Source organism: Pichia membranifaciens (assembly GCF_001661235.1).
Source record: "Pichia membranifaciens NRRL Y-2026 unplaced genomic scaffold PICMEscaffold_5, whole genome shotgun sequence".
In the NCBI taxonomy this organism is placed as follows: domain Eukaryota; kingdom Fungi; phylum Ascomycota; class Pichiomycetes; order Pichiales; family Pichiaceae; genus Pichia; species Pichia membranifaciens.
In genome coordinates this window covers 379553-404370 of record NW_017566986.1, presented here as the reverse complement: position 1 = coordinate 404370, position 24818 = coordinate 379553, and the positions used below count along the sequence as shown (strand labels likewise).

Genomic DNA, 24818 nt, shown 5'->3' with positions numbered 1-24818 from the left:
ACAAGGGAAATACTCCTAGGCGCTTGCTCGCCCACACCAAACTCTTTACTAGTAACCCTCCATCGACTGTATAATAAGAAACATGTAATCAACTATAGAATTATGAAAATAAAGTTTAACGAAAGACAAAAAGAAAGTACACTATATTGGGGAAACGGTACATAACTGAGTCCCCCCATGAAAGTGTTTGACAGCGTATGTCAAACTTGCTCCCCAATAGGTTCAATGTTCCAAATATTCTCTGAATATTCTTCGATACAACGGTCGGAAGAGAAGAAGCCCATGTTGGCAACACACAAGACACTCTTCTTGAGCCAGTTGTCACGGTTGATGAACTCTGCATCAATGGTGCTCTGTGCCTCGAGATAGCTTTCAAAATCATCAGAAACCAAATAGTGGTCACCGTGGACCCTGACTGAGTCAACCAACTCACGATACTCATCATAATTACCGAAAGTGCCCTTCTCCAACTCGGAAAAGACAAGCTTAAGAGCATCTGGAATGTCAATTCTTCCCAGATGATGATCGTAACGCAAGTCTTCGACGTCCTCGGCGAGGTTGCCGAACAAGAAGATTTGGTCCTCGCCAACCTCTCTGGTGATTTCAACATTAGCACCGTCAACAGTGCCGAGAATTAAGCCTCCATTGAGAACAAACTTCATGTTCGATGTACCGGAGGCTTCGGTGCCGGCGGTGGATATATGCTCTGAGATATCACTTGCTGGACAGATGACTTCTGCCTTTGAGACGTTATAATCAGGTATGAAAACGACCTTCAACAAATCCCCAACATCCGGATCATTATTGACAGCTTCTCCAACAGCGTTTATAAGCTTGATAATTTTCTTTGCGGCGTAGTAGCCAGGAGCTGCCTTACCACCAATGATGCAAACTTTAGACAACCACTTGTTGCGCTTTTCTGCCGGAGTCTGCTTGATTTGAAGATAACGCCAGATGATACCGAAGATGTTCATTTGTTGCCGTTTATATTCGTGGATACGTTTGACCTGAACATCAAACATATTGGAAGGATTGACATCAACATTTGTGAGCTTTTTGATAAGTGCGGCCAATCTCTTCTTGTTCTTTAATTTGACGCCGTCCCATTCGGCAAGAAATGCTTTATCGTCAGCAAATGCTTCAAGCTTCTTCAACTGAACTGGAGAGGTCAAGAACTCATCAGAGCCTAGTTTTTTACTGATCAAACTACTCAAATCTGGGTTTGCCTGTCTCAACCATCTCCTGAAGGTGATACCGTTGGTGACGTTGATGAACTTTTGGGCACCGTAGATATTGACAAAATCTTTGAAGATGGTCTTTCTAATAAGCTCCGAGTGTAATTCTGCCACACCGTTGACCTTGTGTGACCCGATGATAGCTAAGTAGGCCATTCTCAAGTTCTTTGGGTTAGACTCTTCCACTATGGAGACTCTACTTAGCAAGCCCCTGTCGGCAGGGAACTGCTTCTCAACCTTCTGAAGGAAAAACAAGTTGATGTCATAGATGATTTCAAGATGTCTTGGCAAGAGATTGCCAAGCAAGTCAACCGGCCATTTTTCCAAGGCTTCCTGCATGACTGTGTGATTGGTGTAGCTGAACGTCCTGGTGACGATGTCCCAAGCCTCGTTCCACTCAACTCCCTCAATGTCGACCAAGATTCTCTGTAATTCAACAATAGCCATGGTTGGGTGGGTGTCGTTCAACTGGATGGCGACCTGGTCTGGAAACTCGGACCACGCCTTGTTTGTCTTCAGGAACCGTCTCACTATGTCATGCAAACTGGCTGCCACCCAGAAGTATTGCTGCTTCAAACGCAACTCCTTGCCCTGGTAGAAATTGTCGTTAGGGTATAAGACAGCGGTGATGGATTCTGCCCTCTGCTGCTCGGCAACAGAGTCGTCATAGTCCCCCTCATTGAACTTCTGGAAGTCAAACTCCGCGGTGGGCTGGGAAGACCACAACCGCAAGTTATTGACGTTGTTGGTTCGGAAACCTGGAATGGGGAAGTCGTAGGCAATTGCCAAGACTCGCTCGTTGCCGGACCACTGCTTCTTCTCCTTGCCAGTTTTCGGGTCGGTGACGGTATTGACTGAGCCGTAGAAGTCGACCGGAATTTGGATCTCGAGTCTCGGGATCTCCCATGGGTTTCCGAACTTCAACCAGTAGTCCGGTGCTTCAATCTGGTAGCCATTGATGATCTTCTGCGCAAAGATGCCGTAGTTGTAGCGCAAGCCGTACCCCCAGCCAGGGTAATTGCACGTCGCTAGAGAGTCTACAAAGCACGCTGCCAAACGGCCCAAACCACCGTTTCCCAAACCAGCGTCCGGCTCGACCTCAATGATGTCCTCAAGATTGAAACCCAACTCGTCGACACTCTTGTTGCACACATCCTTCAGGTCGAGATTGATCATGGCGTTGTCTAACGCCCGGCCCATTAGGAATTCCAACGACAAGTAGTAAAGCCGTTTGCTCTCCCGGATCGTGTACAATTGCTGTGTCTTGTTCCATTGCAAAATCAACTTGTCCCGGAGTGAGCTCGAAAGCGCCTGGTATGCTGCCAAGTCGTCGCAGTTGTACATTGATCTCGCAAGGGTCGTCTCCACGTGGTTAATGAACCTTGTCTCCAACTCATCTGCCGTGTTGAAGGCCTTCACCCCGTGGCTTGCCCATGCGTTCCGGCACTTCATCGGAATTGCGGCATCAATGTTCTTGATCTCCGTTGGCGTGAACCCGGTCATTGTCCGCCTGTGGTTTTTTCTCGTGGTCGATACGGAAGCGTCTAGTGGTCCCATCTTGTCGTGGCGTGTCTCGGTCTTATCGTTCTAGCACGTCTATCTCTGGCGTCTCTGCTGCTACCCTTAAAGTCACTACTGTTCCTTCTAGTTCGACTGCTACCACAACCACTTGTGCTTCACAGACCTCTTCTGTACGCCCCCGTGTCGAATTGACCTGCTGAGCCCAGCAATGCTGCTCAGCCGCCACCGCTGGCAGGGGAGGTGGTGATACTACACAGGCCTCCTCTCCGCATCAGCAGATTGCCCGGCCCCGTGCCTCGCGCCGCAACTCCGGGACCGCCAGACCGGGCCGGGGCTTCATGATCTGGGTCTACTATTTGTAATGTTGTTCATATTCATGTTCTTCTTCTTACAGCTATATAGAGATGTGAGGACGGAAACGCTGGAAAGCGTTGGAAAGCGTCGGGGAGACGTTTCTAGGGCTCGACGATGTCGAGGTTGCTGTAGGAGACGCCGCGGACGACGTCGGAGAGGCCCTCACCGGCATAGCTCGCTAGTGGACTGACCTCTACAAGTGTGTCCGGGGTTGCTAGACTGCCGCCGTTGGCAACGACCCAGGCGGTGGCACGCTTGAGACAGTTGGCTCTGCATGACTCTGGGGTGTCTGAAGGGGAGCCCGGTGCGTTCTTGAGCGGGCTGAACTCGTCCTCTCGCTCCACCTCAAGACAGCCGAATTTGCTCAGCTCAACACTAGGGAAGACGTCAAAGATGAACTGTTCGAGCTTGATACCGTTGATATCAGAGGGCTTGATAGGCGCCCCCGTGTCCGGATCGGCGCATGCGATCTTCTTCCGGGCCACGTGGTATGGCAAGAAGCGTCTCGAGCGGATCCATTCGGGCACCTTCTGCTCGAGGAAGTCGACCTTGTAGTAGTGGTTGACAATGTTGCCGGCTCTGAGTTTGAGCAAGTCTGGGTTGGCTGCATCAAGAGCCTCGCTCAGCTCCTGCGAGATTTCGCTGTATTCGATAACGCACGGTACATTGGCGTCCTTGTCGAGGACAATGAGTCCGACCTTCTCGGAAGGCTTGTTCTTGCGGACAACCTTGGTGGCGACGTCAAAGTCATGCGAGGCGGCGTACCCAATAAAAACTGGGTCGCCGACCTTCACCAAGATGTTGTCGATGCAGTACATGTGGATATGCTCGATGCCTCTGCGCTTGAAGTCCTCGAGCACGCCGTGGTCGGCAAGCGCCGTGTAGAGCCCGCCGTTCCCGTCCGGGCTCTCGACAAGAGAAGCACCGTCCTCACTCAGCAACAACTTCTTCCCCTGAAGGTCAACTGCAGGGAGCGTGCCTTGGTTGAAAAAGACAACCTGCTCCGGAGCTAGACCGAAGTAGGCGTGTTTCTTGAAAAAGGTCTCCGTCGTCTCCCTGGTTGGGCCTGAAGTCATCACATAAAGCGTGAGCAACTTGCGGTCACTACTGTCGGAGGCTAACTGCTCCAAACGCCTGATTCTCTCGACCTGGATCTGGAACAGCGATTTGTGTGATGGCAAGCCGACGTCATAGCAGCCTTTCGGCGAACTTGAACCGAGCCTGGTACCCTGTCCGCCCGCCATGAGTATGATTCCAACCTTCCCTTCTCTGATCAACTGCAGGCCCTCTGTTTCCCACCGCTTCAACGTGTCTTTGCTGGAGCCAATCGTGGAGCTGAACGACGTCTCCGGCAACTGCGTGTATTCTTTGGAGCCGGAGACCGCTGATGAGTATTTTATAGCCTGTTGGACATCGTCCATGAAAGCTGCCGGATCTTCAATCTTTGCAAGCTGTGCGAGGAACTTCTGCTGTTGAGTGTTACTCAGTGTGTCCCACTGCTTGAAGATGTGGCCTTGGCCGGCGGCCGTGTATTTTTCCCTGATATCTATCATGGTCATTGTGTATATTATCGTGCGTTCTTTAGCGCTGTGTTATTCTATGCTATGCTATGCTCTGTGTCGTCCTCCTGGAGCTGTCTCGTGTCCTCCCTAAAAGGAGCCTTCGATCCCTTCTGGTACGGGAAGGAAACGTCACACCTTTTTTTCCTAAACGGGCACTTTCACAACATCTCCCCGCTCCACGCGTCCGCTGCTTTAAATAGAATTAAATGTCTTTGAGCATACATCAATCATTACACGATTACAAAGGCACGGATATTAAACACTGGTCTTGCCCAGCTTTGCCAGGATGACCTTGGCTTCTCTCTCCCCGCTGATGTAGGCTCCGTGGGCACAGGTGTGGCCTTCGTAGACAGGGCCTTCTCCGGCAAATCGAATACTGCCGAAGCCGTCAATCAGCGCATCGTTGACCAACATGTCACCGGGAGCATTGGCCGCAATGACGCCCCTGCTGTATGGATCGGAGCCCCAGCTGGTGGTGAGAACAAGTTTTGGCTGTGGAACGGGTTTTCCGCCTGAAAGCTTTTCGATAATGGGCTTGATGAGTTCAAAACCGTACTTTTCCGGGTTCTCGGCAGACTCGATTTGGTGAGCAGGCTGTGAGGGAACGAGGAACATCAACGCAGGGACACCCTTCACGACGTTGAAGTTTGAGACGAGGCAGGGGAAGTCGAAGGCCTTGACGGGTTTGGCAGCAGAGTAGTCATCAAGTTGCGCAGCAGAGTAGACGGACGATTCGTCAATGTCCCCGTCTTGAGGAACGGAGAGCACAAGGAACTTGTCGTTGTCCGGCCAGAACACCTCGTCGAACTCCACGATGACCTTGGCAAGCGTGGTGAAGTGCGTCTTGGAGAAGTTGTCCGTGATTGCCTTTGGCAACTCTGGCTGGAAGGTGATGGCGCCTTCTGCGGACGGGTCTTCCACAGAGAGCTTCAAAACGCCCAATGGGATTGTAACCAACACGTACTTTGCAGTGAAAATGTCGCCGGCCTTCGTGGTGACCTTGACAACGGTCTTGTCGGCATCTCCGGCGGCGACTTTCTCGATGCTCTTCACAACAGTGCTGAGCTTAATTTGGTCTTTTGGGTAGTTTGCGGAGATCTTCTCGAGAACTTTGTCGTAGCCAAGGGTGTTGAACGAGTCTCTTCCCGTAAAGGGCCCGTAAGCAAGCTTGGAGCTGATCATGTCCCAGCGGCAGCCGCCAGTCAACTCAGCAAACTTATAAAGGGCAGCGGCGTACTTCTTCTCGTCCTCCTTGAGGAGGCCCTTTTTGGACTTGAAGTAGCTGAGCAGGGAATTCTGGAGGGTCTCGTCGCTTGGTGACTTAGACGCAAAGTACTTGATCTCGTCGACAATGGGTCCAACATTACATCCGTCGGGGAAGCCGCCTGTTGCGGTGTCGAGCACAAACCCAACGTTGTGGTCGTCGTATCTAGCGTCCGATGGCGTGTACCACTCTCCGACGAACTTGTCGAAAATGGGGTTTTCCATTGTCGAGTGGAACCACGTGGCGCCGAGGTCGTAATGGTTGCCCGTGCTAGTGGCCCGCTCTGTGTAGACCCTGCCTCCGGTCCGTGGCCGTGCTTCCAGGATGAGGGTGGAAACTCCGTTCTCGTGCAGATCGGCTGCTGCCTTCAAGCCGGAAATACCAGCTCCGACGACGATAACGTCTGCATCGGTTGTCATTGGGTGTATCGGTGAGGGTGGGATATGGGTATGGGTCGGTATGGGAAGAGTTACCACAGTAGGAGGGAAGAAAGCGACAAGTGGCAGTAACGGAGCAAGGCTCTGTGCATCTGCCTCTCTGATGGCCCTGGGTCATGTCAGTCGAGCGGTGGGGTGGGAGGAAAAGAGTGGGAGGAAAAAGAGAAGGGCGTGATTTCTTTGCACCGGAAGGAGAAGGAGGTCCCGTGAGAAGGTTGCTTACTGGGATTGATATAGTATATAGGGATTGAGTGTATATACGTACAGAGAGAGTATGTCGAGAGGCAAACGTAGGTGGTGGAGGTGGCGGTAAGAGTGGCGAAGGGGCACGGGTGACCACAATTAGTGGGAGCCTGCGCCTCTGGAGACCTTTTCCAAGACGGCCTCGTAGGAGACCTCGGAGAAGTCGGTGCCCTGGATGTCAGAGGAGACACCGTTCAAGGCTCTTCTCAAGGCGTCCTTGGAGGAGGCGTACACCATCTTGGCTCTGATGGAGGCGGTGTCTGGCGACCACTGAAAGAAGACGATCTTGGATCTCTTGCCCTCGCCGGCGCTGATCTCGTACTCGAAGTCGTAGACAGCGTACTTGCAGTCGTTCTCTGGGAACTCCTCCAAGAAGGCGTCGTAGGACGCGTCGGTGGACGTGTTGTCGACGATAATCTGGGTCTTGTCGTCGTTCAACTTGTAGATGACGTACTTGTACTTCTTGCCCAACTTGAGGTCGTTGAACGCCTTTAATGCTTCGTCGGAAACGGCAACACTGTGGAAAGGGGTGGTTCGTTAGTATTTGCTTTCTGGGTGGTGTCCTTCAGCTCTCCAGCTGGCGTCCAGCTGGCGTCCAGCTGCTTTTCCGGCGCTTCCTGCGCCCTGCGGGACGCTGTGTCCCGCCCATTGCGTGCATACCCAGATCTAGACTGTGCAAAGTGCATATCCCTGCCACACCCTGGCGGCGTCAATTGTGTTAGTACTCGTGTCTCTCCTGTCGGTCTTGCCGTTGTTGTTGCCGTTGCCGTTGCGGGCGTGTGCACCCCCGCTCGGCTCCCCGTGCAATATCACTGCGGTATCTACCTACCATGTTGTAATTGCGGTTGTGTAGTTGTGCTGTGATAAATTAACTCTGCTGCACCACCGCACGCCCCCGCTAGCACCCTGGCTGTCCCCATGTCTGCTGACCAGGACCACTTCTTCTCTGTTTCTGTCTGTATCGTCAGTCTGGCCGGCCCCCTCGCTGGCCAGTCTGGCGGGAAGAGGCGAGACGGGAGGAAGAGGCAAGGGGGGCCGACGCGACGGCGCGGCACGGGCTCGTAACCGGCGCGGAAGGCGGCTCATTGCATTTCAGGGGGAGCTGAGCATGAAAGTGGCGAAAAGAAGTTGAAGATGGAGGAGTTGGGAGACGGAGAGAAGAGAAGAGGAAGAAAAGAGGAAAGAAGGGGAACAATAGGCAATGCAGACGTCGAAAGAGACGCTGGAACGGCGGCTGGTGCAGCTGGAGGCACGTGTGGGGGGAATGCGGAACGGGGGGGCGACGGCGGAGCCGGCAAGGACAGAGCCGGCAACGACGGAGTTGGCGACGCTCCAGCAGCGGCTGCAGCAGGGGTGTCCGTCGCTGGCGACGCTTGTGCGCCTGCTGCAGGAGTGCAACGTGGATGCTGGCACGCGGTCGCAAGCAGGCGGGGACTGCGGTGTTGAACGGGAGGCGGTGCTGGGCTCGTACGCGGCGCTGGAGACGGCGGTGGGGCAGCTGGAGACGGTGCTGGAGCAGCAGGACGGCGTGTTCAGGCGATTCCGGGCGGCGCACGCGCAGCTCGAGACCTACGACGGAGAGGCCCTGTTGGCGACGCTGCGGCGGGTTGAGGAGCGGTTTGTCCGGCTCGTGCGGCGGCTGGTGCTGCTGCTCGAGGAACGGGCTCTGCTGCGGCACCGGGAGGAGGCGCTCATGGTTTCTGCATCGTGTGCCAGCTCTACAGGGTCTATAGACAAGTAACGGCTTGGGGGATATAAAGGGTTAGGAGGGCTTCTAGGGCACCGGGGACGCGGCCGCGTGTGTGCCGTCCGGACAGATGACGCCCGACCCGAGCAGCACGTCGTCGTGGTAGATGGCCAGCGTCTGGCCGGCGGCGATGCCGAAGATCTCCTCGGCGAGCTGCACGCGCAGGACGCCGTCATGGCAGCTGACGCTCTTGACGGTGTTGGGCGTCTGCAGCGAGCGGATCTGGCAGTTCACGTTGGCGCCCGTCCGCAGTAGGTGCTGCACGGCGTCCCAGCCGAGCCGGGCGCCCTGCCAGTACCACGAGGCCGGGTCGACGGCCACGGTGCTGCGGTAGAAGGCCTCCCGGTCGTCCTTGCGGGCGATGACGAGCTCATTGCGGGCGACGTTCTTGTCGGCAACGAGCCACACGCCCTTGTAGCGGGGGTCGCCCTGCGGCATGCTGATGCCGGACCGCTGGCCGATGGTGGCCGTCCAGAGCCCCTTGTGGCGGCCCCAGACGTGGCCGTCGGCGGTGACGATGTTGCCTGGGTTTGGCCTGAGGTAGTCGCCGAGGAAGTCGGCGAACTTGCCCGCCTGCGACACGAAGCAGAGGCCCTGCGAGTCCGGCTTGTCCTTCGTGACGAGGTCGTACTCCCGGGCGATCTGGCGCACCTGGGGCTTCGTGTAGTGGCCGAGCGGCATCAGCACACGAGCCAGCACGTCGTGCGGCATGCGGGCAAGGTAGTAGCTCTGGTCCTTCTGGCGGTACTGCGCCCGCAGCAGCCGGTGCTCGCCGGCCTCGTCCCGCAGGATCCGGGCGTAGTGGCCCGTCACGAGCCACCAGCGCCTCCCGCTGCCCTCAAACCGCCTCGCCAGGTGTTCCACCATCTTGCCAAACTTCACGTACCGGTTGCACCCGATGTCCGGGTTCGGCGTGTACCCCCGCTCGTACTGCTCGAGCATCGGCTCGAACACCTGCGTCCAGTACTCCCGCTCGAAGTTCACCCGCTCGCACGGGATCTGCAGCTGCTCGCACGTCGCCCGCACCTGCAGCCAGTCCGTGTCCACCGTGCACGTCGAGCTTGAGTCCGCCATCCGGTCCGGCGACCAGTTCGCCATGAACACCCCGCGGACGTTCCGGTACCGCTGCGCAAACATCAACGCCGTCACCGACGAGTCCACCCCTGATGACATCGACACCACAATCTCGTCGTCCTCTCCGGGCAGCTGCTGCCGAAACCGCCCCACCGAGCTCTCGCTGAACCTGAGAAACCGTGGATCCCGGATCCCGCTGATCATCCTGCCGCTGCTGCGACTGCTGGCCCCTGCAAGACCGAAACCGCCGCCAGCCACCGCTGCCCCTGTTGCTCGGCTCACCGTCCTCACTCTTGCTAGCATCTTCTGTCCCGTGTTGCTCCCGTACTGCTCTCTCCGGCCTGTCTTTCCGCTTCTTCTCCGTCATTCTCTTCCTATCTTCAACCTTTTATCCTGAATTTTTCACCTGCCCAGGAATCATGTCAGGAAAATCTTGCTTACGTACTCTTGCTTACGTACTCCGCTTACGTAACGCCCCGCTTTTTACGCCGATCGGCTTAATTTCCCCGGGCTTGGGCCGTCTGATAGGCGCACACGCAGGCTCTTCTCTACCCGTTATCGCCACCCCGGCTACATGTCTGTCTGCAGAGCACTGTGGCAGTGACACACACAGACACAACCAGACACACATGTCGAGAGGTCTGCTCGTCCCGGGTCCCTCCCTCTTTCCCAGGCACAAGACCCCTTCTTTCCCCCCCCCCCCTCCCTGGCCCAGATCCAGCACACCCAGCCAGAAAAACCGCTCCGCCCAGAGAGGGAGCCCGTCCAACGAGAAGAGTGAGGGTGGGAGCGTTTTGCCTCCACCGATCCGTCTCCCGATTTCCATTTGACGCCGCCGCCATCTGCTTCTTCTTGCGTCTTGTGCTGCACCAGGCCGGGTTCTGCGTTACTGTTCCATCCAGGATCTTAACTAACATACTACACAGCATATCAGTATTAGCAACAGCAACAGCAATTGCTCCCTGAAAAAGATGTCCTCCTGCAAATCCAACTCTAACAACGCCTGCTGCGGCGGCGCCTGTGTGACCAAGAACAGCTGCAGCTTGCTCACCTGGAAGGACCCAAAGAAGTCTGCCATCACGCTTGGCTCCATCCTGACCTTCCTTGTCCTCATCAAGTGGGTGAACTTGGTGGCCTTGTTTTTCCGTCTTTCGACGTTCATATTGCTCATCTCCGGCGTGGCAGAGTACGTGGGCAAGTTCTTGACCGGCACGGGGTTCGTGACCAAGTTCAAGCCACAGCCTAAGGCGTGTATTGGCGAGACCGCCGACTACTACGCACCTCACGTCGTCACGATCTTGAAGAAGATCGAGTTGCAGACCCAATCCCTCTACACCGCGGTCGACGTTGAAACGACCTTGAGAACAGGCGTCTTGGCCTTCTTCCTGTACAAGTTGACAAGCGCCTTCTCCCTCTGGACCTTGGCATTCACATCCGCCGTCTTGGCATTCACTGTTCCACCAGTGTACCTCTCCAACAAGGAGGTGATTGACAAGAACATTCTCAAGGGCGTCCAATTGGGCAAGGCCAAGGCGTCGGAAGCATACAAGACCGCCGAGGTCAAGTTTGGTCCTCAGCTCGAAAAGGCCAAGAGCGCTGTTGCCCCAGCATGGAAGCTGATCGAATCCAAGCTCCCTGTCAGAACCGCAGGCACCACTGTGGGATCCCCATCTTCTTCTGAAGCTGCCGCCTCCTCCGCCACCACCTCCTCCTCTGCCCCACACTTCTCCTCCGAAACTACCGCATCCACCAGCGCCGCCAAGAAGGCTCCAAAGGTCTCCAAAGTTCCATCTGCCCCAGCTTCTGCTGCCTCCGCCGAGGAAGCCGAAGTCGACTTCAACTCCTTGGGCGAAAAGCTGAAGCAGGAAGCCCAAGCTGCTACTGCCAACTCTCCTGTCTACTCAAGAGAGCAACTGGATGCCGCCAACCCTTTTTAATTGCACACCCCTTGAGGAGGACTATATACTATAGCACTGATTTATTTATGAAAGCGATAAACATTTATATTCCATTATTTCATCATTATTTTCCCATCTGATTGCCTTTGCCTTTCCTCCTCTCCTCCCTTTCCCACCTCATCTCTTTTTGTTTAAGTTTACTTCGAGTGTAAAATATTGACATTATCATATCATCGACTACGGGGGGCAGAGTGAAGAAGTCCGAACCGGATGACGATGAGCGGACGACTACGAGCGCTTTGGTTCTATTATTGTAACAGGAGAAAAAATAAATTATTAAATGAAACACGACAAAAAAAATAACACACACAAGGGAGGTTTTTAACTATAATGTAGATATTGTAGTTGGTAAATATCGCTCGATACACATCGACGTGGCACAGGGTGAGCATAGGTGGCTTGGATAGGTAGAGAGAAGAAGAAGAAGAAGAAGAAGAAGAAAGAGTATAAAAAGGAAGGAATGAATGACAAAGCATGAAAAAGACATTATTCTGAGAAAAGATCGATGAAGGTTTGTAAGTAGGAATTATATAATTGGTTGATGATGACGAATAGAAAATAGATGTCTCGAACTTTTTTTTGTGGGAATTAGCTGGTGCAGTTGGTGGAGATAGTGGAGATTGTGATAGGTAATGTTAGATATTGTTGTATTGATTAGGAGGGTTCTCCCGGTGGTTGGTTGGAGCCCTTATCGATTGATCGATTGAGTAATTACATTATGACACAGCATCCACCACTTGAATCTTTTGCGCCAGCGCTCGATGTAGGTTTAGCATTGCTCTGTCTTTGTTGGGCCTGGGCACTTCCAGAAGCCAGTCCGTTCTTAGGGTCGGCGTCGCCTCCGTTGGCGTTGTTAAACGATGTGCTGCCCGAGTGGCGGAGGCCGGAGCCTGAGTTGTTGTTGTTGTTGTTGTTGTTGTTTAGACTGCCGCTCCTGAGTCCCTTGCCGTTGGCGACGCTGTTGGCGTTGCCATTGGCGGCGTTGGCGGCCTGTTGCTGCTGCAGCTTCAAGCGGGCCTCCTTCTCCTCCTCCTCGCTTGGGTAGAGGGTGTTTTCCAAGCCGACACCCAAGACGGCGTTGTGCATGACCATCTTGACCAAGCCGTGGAAGGCGTCGTTGACGTTCATGCCTGTTTTCGCCGAGGTCTCGATGTAGGCACAGTCGAAGCGCTTGGCCAGCTGGATGGCCTCCTCGTAGGAGACCTGTCTGTCGTCGACCAAGTCGTTCTTGTTGCCGACAAGCATCATAGGCACAAACTGCACGGTCTCGCCCTTGACCCGCATGATCTGGTTGTAGAAGGTGGAGATCTCCTCAAACGTGTGGCGGTCGGTCAAGGAGAACACCAGGAGGAAGCCCTCGCCGGTCTTCATGTACAAGTCCCGCATGGACGAGTACTCCTCCTGGCCGGCGGTGTCCAAGATGTCCAAGGACGCCGGGATGCCGTCGATCGTGCAGTAGTAGCGGTACGAGTCCTCGATGGTGGGGTCGTACTCGTTGGCGAACTCGCTCTGGGTCAAACGGATCGTCAAGGCAGACTTTCCGACCACGGGTGGGCCGACCACGACCAATCTGAATTCTTGGGAAGGTGCAGCGGACATGACGGGCTGCAGACGGACTCACTGGCGGGAGAATTGGCGGTGCTGGGTGCTGGGTGCTGGGTGCAGGGGACCTCGTGTATGTAGGGAGAGAATATATACGGGCGGAGACGTATATGGAGTGCCGATGGGGGGCGGGGTGTATGTGGTAGGCCGGACGGGTGGGGTGTTCTGGGCTGGGGCTGGCAGGGGCTGTCCTAGGGGGGCTTTCTGCTGTCGTATCGAGGCTGCAGGCCGGCCGGGTGCTGTGCTGTACTGAAACCAAGTGCTGGCAAACGAGGAGAGACGAGTGAAAAAAAAAAACTCAGAATGGAGCAGCGGCGAAGAGGGACAAGGCACGATGGGATGGACGTGGACCACCCACAGACGGTGAAGAAGTTTGTTTGTTGCCTTTGTTTTGCTGCGTTTTACTGTGTTTTACTGCGTTTTACTGCTTTTTGCTGCGCTTACTGTGTCGCCTCCCGCCTCGTGTGTATGTCTGTGTTTTCTCCTGGTGCCTGCTGCGGCGGGGCCCAGTGCCAGTGGTGTAGCGGTGTCGGGGCCGTTCCCCTGCTCTGCGTGTCCGGCCGCTGCCCACGCCCACCACCATTCTGCTTCTTGCGTCTGCCATTGTGCGCTGTGCACGTCTGTGTGCTGCCCTGCTGCTGCTGTGCAGTGCTACTGCAGCCGCAGTTGCGTGTTGCCCGGCTGGGTGCTCGTTTTTCGAGCCGTGTTGGGCGAAAGGCCGGGCAGTACTGCCGACGGCAACTGACGCCGAGGGGAGGGTGTCACGTGGCGAAGGGGCACGTGACATGCAACGGGTCGATAGACCTGTCTGCACTGCCTTGGAAAGTGTGTCACGTGACATGGATATCACGTGACATTGTCTGGGTCGATCGACTTGTTTTTTTGCACTGCCCGGAAAAAGGGGTGGAATTTTTTTTTTCTCTTTTTTTTCTTTTTTTTTCTTTTTTGGAATAGTTTCAGAAACTTTTTTTTTCACATTTCGTGCTCCAGATATTACCAATTGATGTTTCCTGTGTTGGACCTAGGCTTCTTTGTTGGGCAAGCCAAGCAGGAAACACAGCATTCACAGAGACGATGGTCAAAGCAGCAAGAGCCGCAGCAGCGTCGAAGAGAAAGGGCGACAGGGGGGGCGTTTCCGCCGCCTCGAAGAAGCAGAAGAGGTCGTCGTCAAGCGTGACGATGGACCCACGGAAGAGTGGCAAGAAGGCCAAGGCAGAGGAGCAGGAGGACCAGGACCAGGACCAGGAGGACCAGGAGAACACGGACAAGATAGTGGAGGAGTTGGACGACAAGTACGGGGACGTGGCAGATCTCCTGGAGAAGGATACGGAGGACCAAGAAGAGAGTGATAAGGAGGCCGAGGAGGCCGAAGAGGACGACAACGACGACAACGACGACGAAGAACAGGAGGCCGAGCACGAGGAACAGGTACCGAGTGCAGCAGCGGAAGACCCGGCCTCCATCCCCCAGAACTTCACAGACCTCGCCTTGTCCGCTCCTACCCTGAAAGCAATCCAGTCCATGGGCTTCACGCAGATGACAGAGGTGCAGGCACGGACAATCCCGCCGCTTCTCGCAGGCAAGGACGTGTTGGGTGCTGCGAAAACAGGCTCGGGCAAGACCTTGGCCTTCCTTCTCCCCGCCATCGAGCTGCTCTACTCGTTGAAGTTCAAGCCCAGAAACGGAACCGGCGCCATCGTCATCACGCCAACGAGAGAGTTGGCGCTCCAGATCTTTGGGGTCGCCAGGGAGCTGATGGCAAACCACTCGCAGACTCTCGGGATAGTCATCGGCGGCGCCAACAGAAGGCAGGAGGCCGAGAAGTTAACCAAGGGGGTCAACCTCCTCATCGCCACCCCCGGCAGATTGTTGGACCATCTACAGAACACCACCGGCTTCGTGTATAAGAACTTGAAGACCTTGATCATGGACGAGGCTGACAGAATCTTGGAGATCGGGTTCGAGGACGAGATGAAGCAGATTGTCAAGATCCTCCCGAACGAGGACAGACAGTCCATGCTTTTCTCCGCCACCCAGACTACCAAGGTCGAGGATTTGGCCAGAGCTTCCTTGAAGAGGAGACCGGTCTACATAAATGTCCACGAAGACAGAGACTTCTCGACCGCAGAGGGCTTGGAGCAGGGCTATGTCGTCTGCGACTCCGACAAGAGATTCCTTCTTCTCTTCTCCTTTTTGAAGAGAAACTTGAAGAAGAAAAAGAAGATAATTGTTTTCTTCTCCTCCTGCAACTGTGTCAAGTACTACTCCGCCCTCTTGAACTACATCGACATACCGGTCCTGGATTTGCACGGAAAGCAAAAGCAGCAGAAGAGAACGGCAACGTTCTTTGAATTCTGTAACGCCAAACAAGGCATTCTATTGTGTACCGACGTCGCAGCAAGAGGTTTGGATATACCTGAGGTCGATTGGATCCTTCAGTTTGACCCTCCTGATGATCCAAGAGACTATATCCACAGAGTGGGGAGAACGGCAAGAGGTAGTGCTGGTAAGGGTAAATCTTTGATGTTCTTGATTCCCCAAGAACTTGGTTTCCTCAGATATTTGAAGGCCGCAAAGGTCCCACTAAACGAATACGAATTCCCATTGGACAAGATCGCCAACGTTCAGTCCCAACTAGAACAGTTGATCAAAAATAACTACTGGCTACACCAATCCGCCAAAGACGGCTACAGAGCTTATTTGCAGGCTTACGCATCACATCACTTGAAGACCGTCTACAAGGTCGATAAGTTAGACTTGGTCAAGGTCGGTAAATCTTTCGGTTTCAACGTCCCTCCAAAGGTCAACATCACAATTGGTTCCAGCGTCACCAAAACGAAGAAAAATAATTCCGGCTCCAAGAGACATTAGATCGATTCTGTATAGATTAGCTTCAACTTCAGCTTTATAACGTAAGTATATTATCAATTTATGAAAGAAAAAAATGTAATCAACTACATGTATACACATACATGTCTCAATTCAATTTCTCCCCAGTAAAGTCAAGAACTCATCTCTAGTTTTCTGTTGGGATCTGAAACACCCAAGCATACAACTCGTTGACGTTATAGCACCAGATTTCTGAACACCCCTACTCACCATACACATATGGGTAGCTTCGATGACAACGGCAACACCACGTGGCTGTAAAATCTCACTAAGAGCAATGGCAATCTGCTTTGTCAATCTTTCCTGAACTTGGAGTCTTCTGGAAAACATCTCAGCAAGTCTCGCCAATTTGCTCAACCCTAAAACCTTTTTGTTAGGAATGTACGCAATATGGCACTTACCGAAAAAAGGAACCAAATGGTGCTCACACAATGAATAGATCTCAATGTCCTTCACAATCACCATTTCATCATGATCTTCTTCAAAAACAGCCCGCTTGATCACATCCTTGATGTTTTCCTCATATCCCTTGGTGAAAAATAGCATCGCACGTGCATAACGTTCTGGCGTTTCCAAAAGACCTTCTCTATTTGGATCTTCACCCAACTCGGTAAGAATCGTTTTAACCGCCTCTGCAATCCTCTTTTCCCTCTTGCCGGCCTCTTCTGGACTAGACTCTAAACGTTCCCGGGCACCCATACTAGGCCATGACAACCCATCCGAATCAATGGGTGGATTAAGCGTATATGGAGAGGCAGGTCTAGTATTAAGTGGCACTCCCGATAGTTTCTTGTACCACGGCTCTTTCTTAGGCTGTGGATGACGAGTCTGTATTTGCTCCTTCTGCTCCTTCTGCTCCTCCTCCTCCTCCGCACCGGTCTCAGGCGTGGTCACATCGGTGGCACCCGATCCAGGAGCTGATGAGTAGGCCGAATTTTGCTCTGATAAGTTCGAACTTGTTTGGGGCTGTTTTTCGTTCAAATGCACGCTTTTCAGTCTGGCATCTAGATCTCGATCAATGGCATCTTTCTTATACATTGTGTTTGCTGGTACTTGCTCGTCCAACAAGTGCTAAAACTGAGCGTCAACAGAAAAAAAAAAGCTGCTAAAAAACACAGGCATCTTGCATGTGATTTCTTTACTCTGTTCATCTGACTCTGGCTGGAAGTTTTTCCCTCTCTTTCTCACCTTCAGTGATAAAAATAAAAAAAGATGAGGAAAAACCGCCGTGACTCAACTCGGGCTTACGTCAGCGGCTGGTCTTTGAGATTGGTACGTCTCAGTGGCAAGGTGCAAGCACTGTTGAACAAGCACAGAGTCGCCAGGGCGGTACTCGTCAAGGTATGCCCGGCCAAAAAGCTTGCCGCTGATGTTGAGAATTATGTTTTTGTTAGAAAGTTGGCTTATCGTGTGACCTATCTGCGACGAGAGGACTTGCATTTTCATGTTATTCCCGGACCCAATGAGAACAATAGGGATTATTGTATTCTCTAGTTCTTCTTGCTCTTTCTCTTCGTCAAAATCGTACCTTCGTAGTGGCTTTTTCAAGTCGTTCTTTTCTGGGATTTGAATGTCATACGAGATGTCGGTTTCCCCATTCATTGACAAATGAATGATGAGTTTGTCCGAAAACTCTAGCATCGTACATGTGAGCATGTGCTCTCTACCATCCCTTTTTATAATCAGATCCAGTTCTTTCACGTTATCGCGGAAATTTCCAATTGACATGATTGCAGCGGTATTCGTTGAGTATTACAGGACCCTGAGCAGAGTAACGTCTAGGATGAGGGGAACACTGTAGTGAAAGGAGTACCTGAGCTTTTTCACGAAAACTGCAGTTTCATATTTCAACCTGCTTACGCGAAATGCTGGAAAAAAATTCCTCATTATTATCACTCGTTCTCTATGTGATACTAAAAAGTGTATATACTTTATGGGTTCCGGGCCTATACAACGACAACATCTATAACTTGGTCTCACCTTCCTGAATGACCGCAGTGTCAAGTAGTTCGAGCTTCCCGTTGATCTGTTTAGACTTTTCAACCAACTGTTTGTAGTTTTCAGGCTCGACTAGAAAAACAAGATCAATCACATCATCTTTCAAATCCTCTGACTCTAGCACTGAAACGAATTCGGCCTGAAACTCTGTGCTAATCTTTTTGTACTCTTTGTCACTCATACGTAATTGGACCCGCATCTTCGCTCTTGCTATAGGAATCACTTGCTTTTCTACGAGTAGTTTAATGGCTTCTAAAGCTTTCGATTTCCCGCTCCGAGCGTTGACAAAATTGAATTTCAACTCCTTCAAAGCCTTATCTATCATTGTGGGAGGGTACCTTTTTTTACTTTTCGGATTGATACATTTTGCAGATATTATGCTCAATATCTCATTGTGTAATTTTTCATTCTGCTGTGCTCTCTCCTTTTCACTTAGTTGAATTTCACCCTTTTTCAAAATCTCTTGAACTATACTGTCAATGTCCGTCGTATTGAACGCAGCCTTGAGATCCTCACTAGATGCAACTTGTCCCTTGGAAACATTCATAAAAACTTGATTAATCTGTAACACATCATCTATGTTCTTCTCAACGCCCGACTTGAAATCATGCACCTTATTCTGGTAACAGGCGAGTTCAAATCTCTTCTTGCCTTTCTTCATTCGCACGACAGAAACATTGGTTAATTTGATCTGTGTGTTAGGCTGATTGATTTTCCCCATTTTGCTTTCGAGGTTCTGATATGTGTGATTATACCCAGCAGCTAACAATATCGTAGTATTGGCAAAGGCAAACAATTCTTCTCATTTCATCCTCATAGCTTTGTTTAAAATGCGGCAGAAAAGAAAAGAAAAAAGAAAAAACGTCACTTTGTCCTCAAAGAACGCGCATAATCCAAATTAAAGGTAAAAAATTATAGGTCGTACCCGGATTCGAACCGGGGTTGTTCGGATCAAAACCGAAAGTGATAACCACTACACTATACAACCTTGCACAAAAATTCCAAATTTATGCTTCTTTATGTAGGTAATAATTAGCCACACAATATAGGTTTGTTTTCTTTTCACGCTCTTGCTTTTAAAAATGTCACCAAATGTGATATTCTCATCTAGAATCCTCTAGGGAAATGAGAAGGTAGTTGAGATTACATAATGTTATACCCCGCACACCTCTAGCTTCTTCCTACATAATGTTGTAATCTGTTTATTCTAGATGGAATATCCATTGTTAGGAGTACCTTTTAACACTATGTTTGTTGGTTAATAATATATAACTAATATAACTAACCTACAAACTGATACTCTCAAACATAAATACAAGGGACAAACCTCTTGTATTAATATACTTATACCTTCGGTTAAACCTTCCATGATACATTCATCAGGGGGGCTAGACTTTCCTTTATACATGTATCACGGCGGCTAACTTTCCAGTTTTAGACTACTAAGAAGCCTTATCATGATAAAATTCTTATCTCTTATCTCTCGATACTTATTGACTTCGGCATCTTATCTCAACAGTTACTACATGGCTGAACTGATTTAGCTGCAAAAGCTTGGATGCGGATTATATTACGCCAGCAGTTGTCCAGAATAGCGCGCATGAATTTTCTGAAAAAAGTTCTAATGAACGTCCGCATCGGACACGGTATACCGTCTGTTCGAGGAAACTGCTCTACTTGCTCTACCTCTTGAGCTTTCACATAGATATTTAAACATCAAGAAGAACATTTGGAGCTTCTAGAAGAGCAAACATTTCTTCCGTGCCCTTTCTTGGATTAGTGCAGATTTCTCGCAAGATTCCATTGTGTCATTTCCTTGGCAAGGAAAAAAAGAAATGACGGGAAGAGGAGCATTCACTTTAGACTGATTCTGCTACAATGCGGAGCAGTGCATCAAGGTCCGGGCCAATACGGCGGAAAATGCAACGTTAGACTCAGCAAAACATGTTTGCAGCCCATACCGAGATTCAAGATCATGCAAACCGACTGTCAAATGAAATTTATACAAAACGGGGGTGAAACTTTGTAATATTGAGCAGAAAACCAGCGTGCCCTTTCAAACGCTGAATTTTGACTATCCTAAATCTCACCGAGCAGTACGAGGATGCCCCTTCAAGGTGAACTCCTGATGCTTCTGCTGCTTTCTTCAAAATTGGTAGTCCCCAAACACAGGATGTAAAACAAAAACATGTAGACTTTTGTCCAGATAGACGCGGGTCCAAGTTTGGATGTTTGTTAATGGCCTCTCTTAGCCTGGAATATGGCCCACGCGGCGGAGATAGCACTGGCCAGAAACGGCTGCAAGATATTAAGCAGACGCGCTTATTGAATAGGACTGCAGGTTACCCTGTTCAAGTAATCATAGCGAATGCTATTATGGCAGCAAAAACTAGCCCATCATTTTTTAGCTGCAGGTGGAGCTATGCCGCGGGATATGCAGGCTCCACATTAGTTAAGGGCAAAAGCTCGATAGCTGTACTTCGGCAAGATCTGCCACCGCGCGTAGGCCCGAGAAGGCAGGTTTTGAGTAGTATTGTGGATTACTCAAAATTAGGCATAAGCCTCGCTCCCTCACTTCCCCAACCTCGTCCCAGCAACAACATTTCGCCATGATGAGACACAGTAATACTGATCAGCCTCTCGCTCACGATAAGTAAATAAAAAGAGTAAAGGATTATCTATCGGTACCAGAATCACAGTAAAGCCCACGTGAGAACATGCCAGCAATTGCACTCCTGTAGATATACCAAAAAATTACGCTTTGACTCTTGGCAGCCTCCTAGGCCGCAGTTACTACTCCTGCTTGACAACAAAGCTCCTGCCCCGTCACATTTTGGCGATGGACAGCGTATTGTCCCACAGCCTGGCTTGTCCGGTCACAAAGATCTGCCTGTTTTGGCCACAGCTCGGCAATTCTGCTGGTTCCACCAGCCAGGTGGCGTAAAAGTTGGCTCATTCTGAGGACCCTGCGTTGGCAGCAGCTGTCCAGGCTGTTGCGCCCTGGCCAATGCCGGTGTATAAACCTGCCGAGGCGATCAAGCGCATGCGCGGTAACGGGCTGGTGGGGCCACCGACCAACGGTTGCCAGGTGGCGCGCGGCCAGCTTTTGCCGACAAAGGCAAACTGATTTTTTGTCTGCAAAAACTTTAGACGCGCTGCAGTAGGGTGCAGGACAGGAGTCTAGCAGGAGCTTGTATTGAAGCTAGCCCAGACGCTAGCGCAGATACCTGCAGCAACAATAGCCGCAGAAGGAGGAGGAGGAGGAAGAGGAGGGGGAGGAAAAGGGAAAAGTGCCTAGCGACGGGTTGTAAATTTTTTTGCGGAATTGTGGGTTTGGCGGGCTGTCACTGCGGAAGAGAGAAAACCGGCTTGTAAGGGACGGCACTAGTGCGGTGGCTTAACCCTGGAATGCTACAATAGCCCTAATCACCGCTATCTGCTGAGGGGGCACTAGTTTCACGTCTGTTCTACTAAAGTTTGACTTTGTGTCTCCGCTGCAAAACCTCGTGATTCTATTTGTCTGCACTTACGCTGGTGGCACTACAGCATGACTGGTGATACAAAGCATGGACCGCATGCGGTTGTTACCATGTTAGGAGGCAAAAGACAACGCACAAAGTATTGCCCTTCTCAGGTCTACTTCTGGTACACGACGTTCTCGGTAAAGTAGATCAAGGGCAAACAATCCAAATTGGCGAAACCTAAACAAACAAAGAACTGAAAAACAAACAAAAACATAACAACACAAACACGAACCACCAATCCCTTCTAGTAACCTAGGGCTCGTAAAAAACACACATCTCGATCTGCCAAGCAGCTAGCTATACCGTTATTAGCGACCGCCACGCACCTACCGTGACACGATCTCTACGTTTGGCCAAGGGATCTTCTTGGTGCAGGTGTGCAAACACCCCACCGGTAGCTATGCACCACCGCGACTGCCTGTTATGTCACGTTTACTCGAATACTTCCATGAGACCTTTTTTCTTCCCTTCGTTCTCCATCACTCCATCGCTCCACCCTTGCAAAAACGACATCGTAACAAATGTCTTGCTCAAGCCTCGGCACATTTTGCGTTCTCGCGCATGGCCATACAGGTGCTGCAGCAATATGTCCCAATTGGACAAATATTCTCCTGTGATGTCTCGATACTGCCGGACACACGCAGCGCGTGCTAAATGCGTTGGCCAAAAACAGTGGAGTAACGATCTGCTGAAGACATATATACCGGGGACACATTGTAGCAGGTTGGCAGTTTATGGCCACAGCTTCGTCGTACGAAGACTCCGTTTCCATATTCAGAGCCCAGTTGCAGAAGGATGCAGCAGCCGCATCACACAAACGAGAGTGGAGGTGATGCTTAAATGAATACGCGGTTGTACATGAATGCCACATCCGGCACCCTAGATCTATATTTACCAAAACAAAATTCTGTTTACACAATTTACGTGTTCGACTTAACATCTCCAGAATAGCACAGGTCTCTATCACTGCCATGCTACAGCTTCTCACTCTGTTTTGTACTCCTGCTCCATTCAAAACATGACAACCAATACTATTAAGGTTGCAGCTATATTTGCTCTCGAGACATTGTTTCGTGGATGATCAGCCTCCGCTAAAAACCATAATCCTACTCGAGGCTATTCCCACAGCTCCAAGAAGGGTTTCCATAAATCACTGGTACCATCGTATTTCTTATAAATATACAAATATCCCCTCTGTTTTCTTACAGGTTGACAAATTGGATATGTCTGTTAGTTTATTTTTTAACTTACAACTTCTTTCCCTGTTCTCTTCTTTCTGTTCTTTTATCTAAGCAATCCAACCAAAAACACCTGTTTGTCACTCGTTATGTTTTCCAACGTGTTTTTGGCTGCAACGTTGTTGTTGTCCCTCGTGAACACAACAATAGCCGACCGTAATGTCTGGTCTAAATCAGTTGACGGTGTCGGAGCATTAATGCAATTAAACACTGATGTTCCAAAAACTACAGGTTTTGCTGCTACCTTCTACAGCTACCCATGGGGTGACTTTATACCATTTTGGAAAGACTCCTGGGTTCAGGAGAGCTATTCTTTCAACACCATAAGAGCTACTGCTAATGCAGTTACATCCCCAAATTTTTCTCTCAACGGTGGAAATCAGAATCTTTATGGTCTGTACAACATCAACATGGAAAACGTTGTTATCGAATTGAAAGGTTATTATTCTCGTATGTATATCTGAACTACAATAATTCCCAATTTTTTCTTCATACTAACTAGTTAATTTTTTTTGGTATAGCAACTGCAAGCGGTGTTCATAGAGTGACAGCCAATGAAATCAATGATGGTGGATTTATTTGGATTGGCCAAGGTGCTTTTGATGCATGCTCTCAAGAATCTGATAGCAACTCATACGACGATGTTCTATTAGGAGTCAGAAGCGATCACGCTCATTCTTCATACATTTATCTTGAAGCTGGTCTTTTATATCCAATTAGAGTTGTCTACTTCAACGTCCAAGCGCATGCTCAATTGCAATTTCAAATTGTGGATCCAAACGGTAATATCATTGACAACTTCCAAAATGTTTACAATTTCCCTCTCAGTGCTATAGAAGGCTGTAAATCTACCACTAGAACTGATGATGCCTCTGTTTCTACTGTTACAGTAATTGCAGCAAGCGATACAGTTATGTACAGTCCAACTACCGATGCAGCTGGATCTACTTACTACGTTAAAGAGGTTGTTGTTGCCTCACCTACTGCTACGGTGAGTCAAGCTTTAACCTCCTCCACAACATATACTCATTCTCATGCTGTTTTGACTGGTAACTCATCTGCAACTGGTTGCAATTTTGACCTAGCTCGCGTTTCTACCACTCCCGGTTTCCATGCTACATTTTTCAAATACGAGTGCTGTAACGTCAATAACTCGAAGTATTATGCCAACAGTTACACTGAGCAGTCTGTTATTGGTACTGCCCACGGTATCTCCAGTCCAAACTACTCTATCCATGGTGGTATCCATACTGATACTATCTACAACGATGTGAAGATCAACAGTGGTCTCGGTTATGTCAACCAATTGACTGGTTACTTTTACGCTCAAGAAAGTGGTTTGTATGCATTTACCATCAAGAACGTTAATGACGGTGCCATGGTCTGGTTCGGAAACAGTTACGCATTTTCATGTTGCCAGCCTGACGAAATTCCTTACAACTCTGATATCGGAGCTCTCATTTTCACTACTGGTGATGATGTCACTGCTTATGTTCATTTTGATGCTGGTCAATACTACCCAATGAGAATTGTTTTGGTCAACATTCTTTTGGACTCGCAATTAGACATTATGGTTGTTACTCCAAGCGTTATTCTACATGATAACTGGTCTGACTGGGTTTATTCCATTTCTGATGTGGAAAGCGGTGCATGTCCATACAGCTCCTCCTCATCATCTTCTAGTAGCTCTGCTACTTCCTCAAACACTTCTGGTGCTTCATCTGGTGCTTCCTCGAACACATCTGGTGCTTCATCTGGTACTCCATCTAACACCTCTGGTGCTTCCTCGAACACTTCTGGTGCTTCATCTGGTGCTTCCTCGAACACATCTGGTGCTTCATCTGGTGCTTCCTCAAACACTTCTGGTGCTTCATCTGGTGCTTCCTCGAACACATCTGGTGCTTCATCTGGTACTCCATCTAACACCTCTGGTGCTTCCTCGAACACTTCTGGTGCTTCATCTGCTACTTCCTCGAACACTTCTGGTGCTTCATCTGGTGCTTCCTCGAACACATCTGGTGCTTCATCTGGTGCATCATCTGAAACTAGTGCATCATCTGGTAGTCCATCCAACACTTCTGGTGCTTCCTCAAACACTTCTGGTGCTTCATCTGGTGCTTCCTCAAACACTTCTGGTGCTTCATCTGGTACTCCATCCAACACTTCTGGTGC

The 24818-nt window shown here is 50.5% G+C and overlaps 15 protein-coding genes and 1 non-coding gene across 16 annotated transcripts in view; 5 read left to right on the top strand and 11 right to left on the bottom strand.

Annotated features, from left to right (window-relative positions):
• Positions 1-14: 14 nt before the first annotated feature.
• PICMEDRAFT_17549 (hypothetical protein) lies at positions 15-2894 on the bottom strand. Its single transcript, XM_019161640.1, has one exon. It carries the CDS (start codon positions 2790-2792, stop codon positions 201-203), a length of 2592 nt encoding a protein of 863 aa, XP_019016160.1. The 5' UTR covers positions 2793-2894; the 3' UTR covers positions 15-200.
• Positions 2895-3103: 209 nt separating this feature from the next.
• On the bottom strand, positions 3104-5026 carry PICMEDRAFT_17548 (hypothetical protein). Its single transcript, XM_019161639.1, has one exon. It carries the CDS (start codon positions 4667-4669, stop codon positions 3212-3214), a length of 1458 nt encoding a protein of 485 aa, XP_019016159.1. The 5' UTR covers positions 4670-5026; the 3' UTR covers positions 3104-3211.
• Positions 4928-6355, bottom strand: PICMEDRAFT_73839 (hypothetical protein; the record flags this gene model as incomplete). Its single annotated transcript, XM_019164604.1, has 1 exon — positions 4928-6355. The coding sequence occupies one exon, from the start codon at positions 6353-6355 to the stop codon at positions 4928-4930; it is 1428 nt and encodes a 475-aa protein (XP_019016158.1).
• A 201-nt stretch (positions 6356-6556) lies between these two features.
• Positions 6557-7498, bottom strand: PICMEDRAFT_17545 (hypothetical protein). The gene is made up of 3 exons (XM_019161638.1): positions 7446-7498; positions 7277-7287; positions 6557-7133 (listed from the first exon to the last, which is right to left on the bottom strand). The coding sequence occupies exons 1-3, from the start codon at positions 7446-7448 to the stop codon at positions 6716-6718; spliced, it is 432 nt and encodes a 143-aa protein (XP_019016157.1). The 5' UTR covers positions 7449-7498; the 3' UTR covers positions 6557-6715.
• Positions 7499-8432: 934 nt separating this feature from the next.
• Positions 8433-9536, bottom strand: PICMEDRAFT_26650 (hypothetical protein; the record flags this gene model as incomplete). Its single annotated transcript, XM_019162456.1, has 1 exon — positions 8433-9536. A coding segment is annotated over one exon (1104 nt), but the record flags the coding sequence as incomplete, so codon positions are not given.
• A 935-nt stretch (positions 9537-10471) lies between these two features.
• On the top strand, positions 10472-11101 carry PICMEDRAFT_22593 (hypothetical protein; the record flags this gene model as incomplete). The annotated part of the gene is made up of 1 exon (XM_019162270.1): positions 10472-11101. A coding segment is annotated over one exon (630 nt), but the record flags the coding sequence as incomplete, so codon positions are not given.
• A 1380-nt stretch (positions 11102-12481) lies between these two features.
• On the bottom strand, positions 12482-12976 carry PICMEDRAFT_18986 (hypothetical protein; the record flags this gene model as incomplete). The annotated part of the gene is made up of 1 exon (XM_019162099.1): positions 12482-12976. A coding segment is annotated over one exon (495 nt), but the record flags the coding sequence as incomplete, so codon positions are not given.
• A 171-nt stretch (positions 12977-13147) lies between these two features.
• On the top strand, positions 13148-14187 carry PICMEDRAFT_164553 (hypothetical protein). The gene has a single exon (XM_019161211.1). It carries the CDS (start codon positions 13301-13303, stop codon positions 13949-13951), a length of 651 nt encoding a protein of 216 aa, XP_019016153.1. The 5' UTR covers positions 13148-13300; the 3' UTR covers positions 13952-14187.
• PICMEDRAFT_17539 (hypothetical protein) lies at positions 13938-16227 on the top strand. Its single transcript, XM_019161637.1, has one exon. It carries the CDS (start codon positions 14072-14074, stop codon positions 15866-15868), a length of 1797 nt encoding a protein of 598 aa, XP_019016152.1. The 5' UTR covers positions 13938-14071; the 3' UTR covers positions 15869-16227.
• Positions 15980-16924, bottom strand: PICMEDRAFT_73834 (hypothetical protein; the record flags this gene model as incomplete). Its single annotated transcript, XM_019164603.1, has 1 exon — positions 15980-16924. One exon carries the CDS (start codon positions 16922-16924, stop codon positions 15980-15982), a length of 945 nt encoding a protein of 314 aa, XP_019016151.1.
• A 195-nt stretch (positions 16925-17119) lies between these two features.
• PICMEDRAFT_73833 (hypothetical protein) lies at positions 17120-17614 on the bottom strand (the record flags this gene model as incomplete). Its single annotated transcript, XM_019164602.1, has 1 exon — positions 17120-17614. One exon carries the CDS (start codon positions 17612-17614, stop codon positions 17120-17122), a length of 495 nt encoding a protein of 164 aa, XP_019016150.1.
• Positions 17615-17849: 235 nt separating this feature from the next.
• Positions 17850-18605, bottom strand: PICMEDRAFT_59865 (hypothetical protein; the record flags this gene model as incomplete). Its single annotated transcript, XM_019163396.1, has 1 exon — positions 17850-18605. One exon carries the CDS (start codon positions 18603-18605, stop codon positions 17850-17852), a length of 756 nt encoding a protein of 251 aa, XP_019016149.1.
• Positions 18606-18800: 195 nt separating this feature from the next.
• Positions 18801-18872, bottom strand: PICMEDRAFT_t108. Its single transcript has one exon. It is a non-coding gene; the product is annotated as a tRNA-Gln (tRNA).
• A 1250-nt stretch (positions 18873-20122) lies between these two features.
• Positions 20123-20497, top strand: PICMEDRAFT_59864 (hypothetical protein; the record flags this gene model as incomplete). Its single annotated transcript, XM_019163395.1, has 1 exon — positions 20123-20497. The coding sequence occupies one exon, from the start codon at positions 20123-20125 to the stop codon at positions 20495-20497; it is 375 nt and encodes a 124-aa protein (XP_019016148.1).
• A 1332-nt stretch (positions 20498-21829) lies between these two features.
• On the bottom strand, positions 21830-22180 carry PICMEDRAFT_59863 (hypothetical protein; the record flags this gene model as incomplete). Its single annotated transcript, XM_019163394.1, has 1 exon — positions 21830-22180. One exon carries the CDS (start codon positions 22178-22180, stop codon positions 21830-21832), a length of 351 nt encoding a protein of 116 aa, XP_019016147.1.
• Positions 22181-22558: 378 nt separating this feature from the next.
• The window catches only part of PICMEDRAFT_160624 (hypothetical protein), a 3570-nt gene continuing 1310 nt past the window's right edge, over positions 22559-24818 (top strand). The window contains exons 1-4 of the mRNA XM_019161077.1: positions 22559-23096; positions 23168-24365; positions 24387-24419; positions 24650-24659. Coding sequence (XP_019016146.1) covers positions 22736-23096; positions 23168-24365; positions 24387-24419; positions 24650-24659 — 1602 coding nt within the window. The 5' untranslated portion in view covers positions 22559-22735. The remainder of the gene's footprint in view (positions 23097-23167; positions 24366-24386; positions 24420-24649; positions 24660-24818) is intronic.

Excerpts from the sequence above, each read along its gene's own strand:
- PICMEDRAFT_17549 (XM_019161640.1), bottom strand. The coding sequence starts at position 2,792 with ATGGGACCACTAGACGCTTCCGTATCGACCACGAGAAAAAACCACAGG.
- PICMEDRAFT_17548 (XM_019161639.1), bottom strand. The coding sequence starts at position 4,669 with ATGACCATGATAGATATCAGGGAAAAATACACGGCCGCCGGCCAAGGC.
- PICMEDRAFT_164553 (XM_019161211.1), top strand. The coding sequence starts at position 13,301 with ATGGAGCAGCGGCGAAGAGGGACAAGGCACGATGGGATGGACGTGGAC.
- PICMEDRAFT_17539 (XM_019161637.1), top strand. The coding sequence starts at position 14,072 with ATGGTCAAAGCAGCAAGAGCCGCAGCAGCGTCGAAGAGAAAGGGCGAC.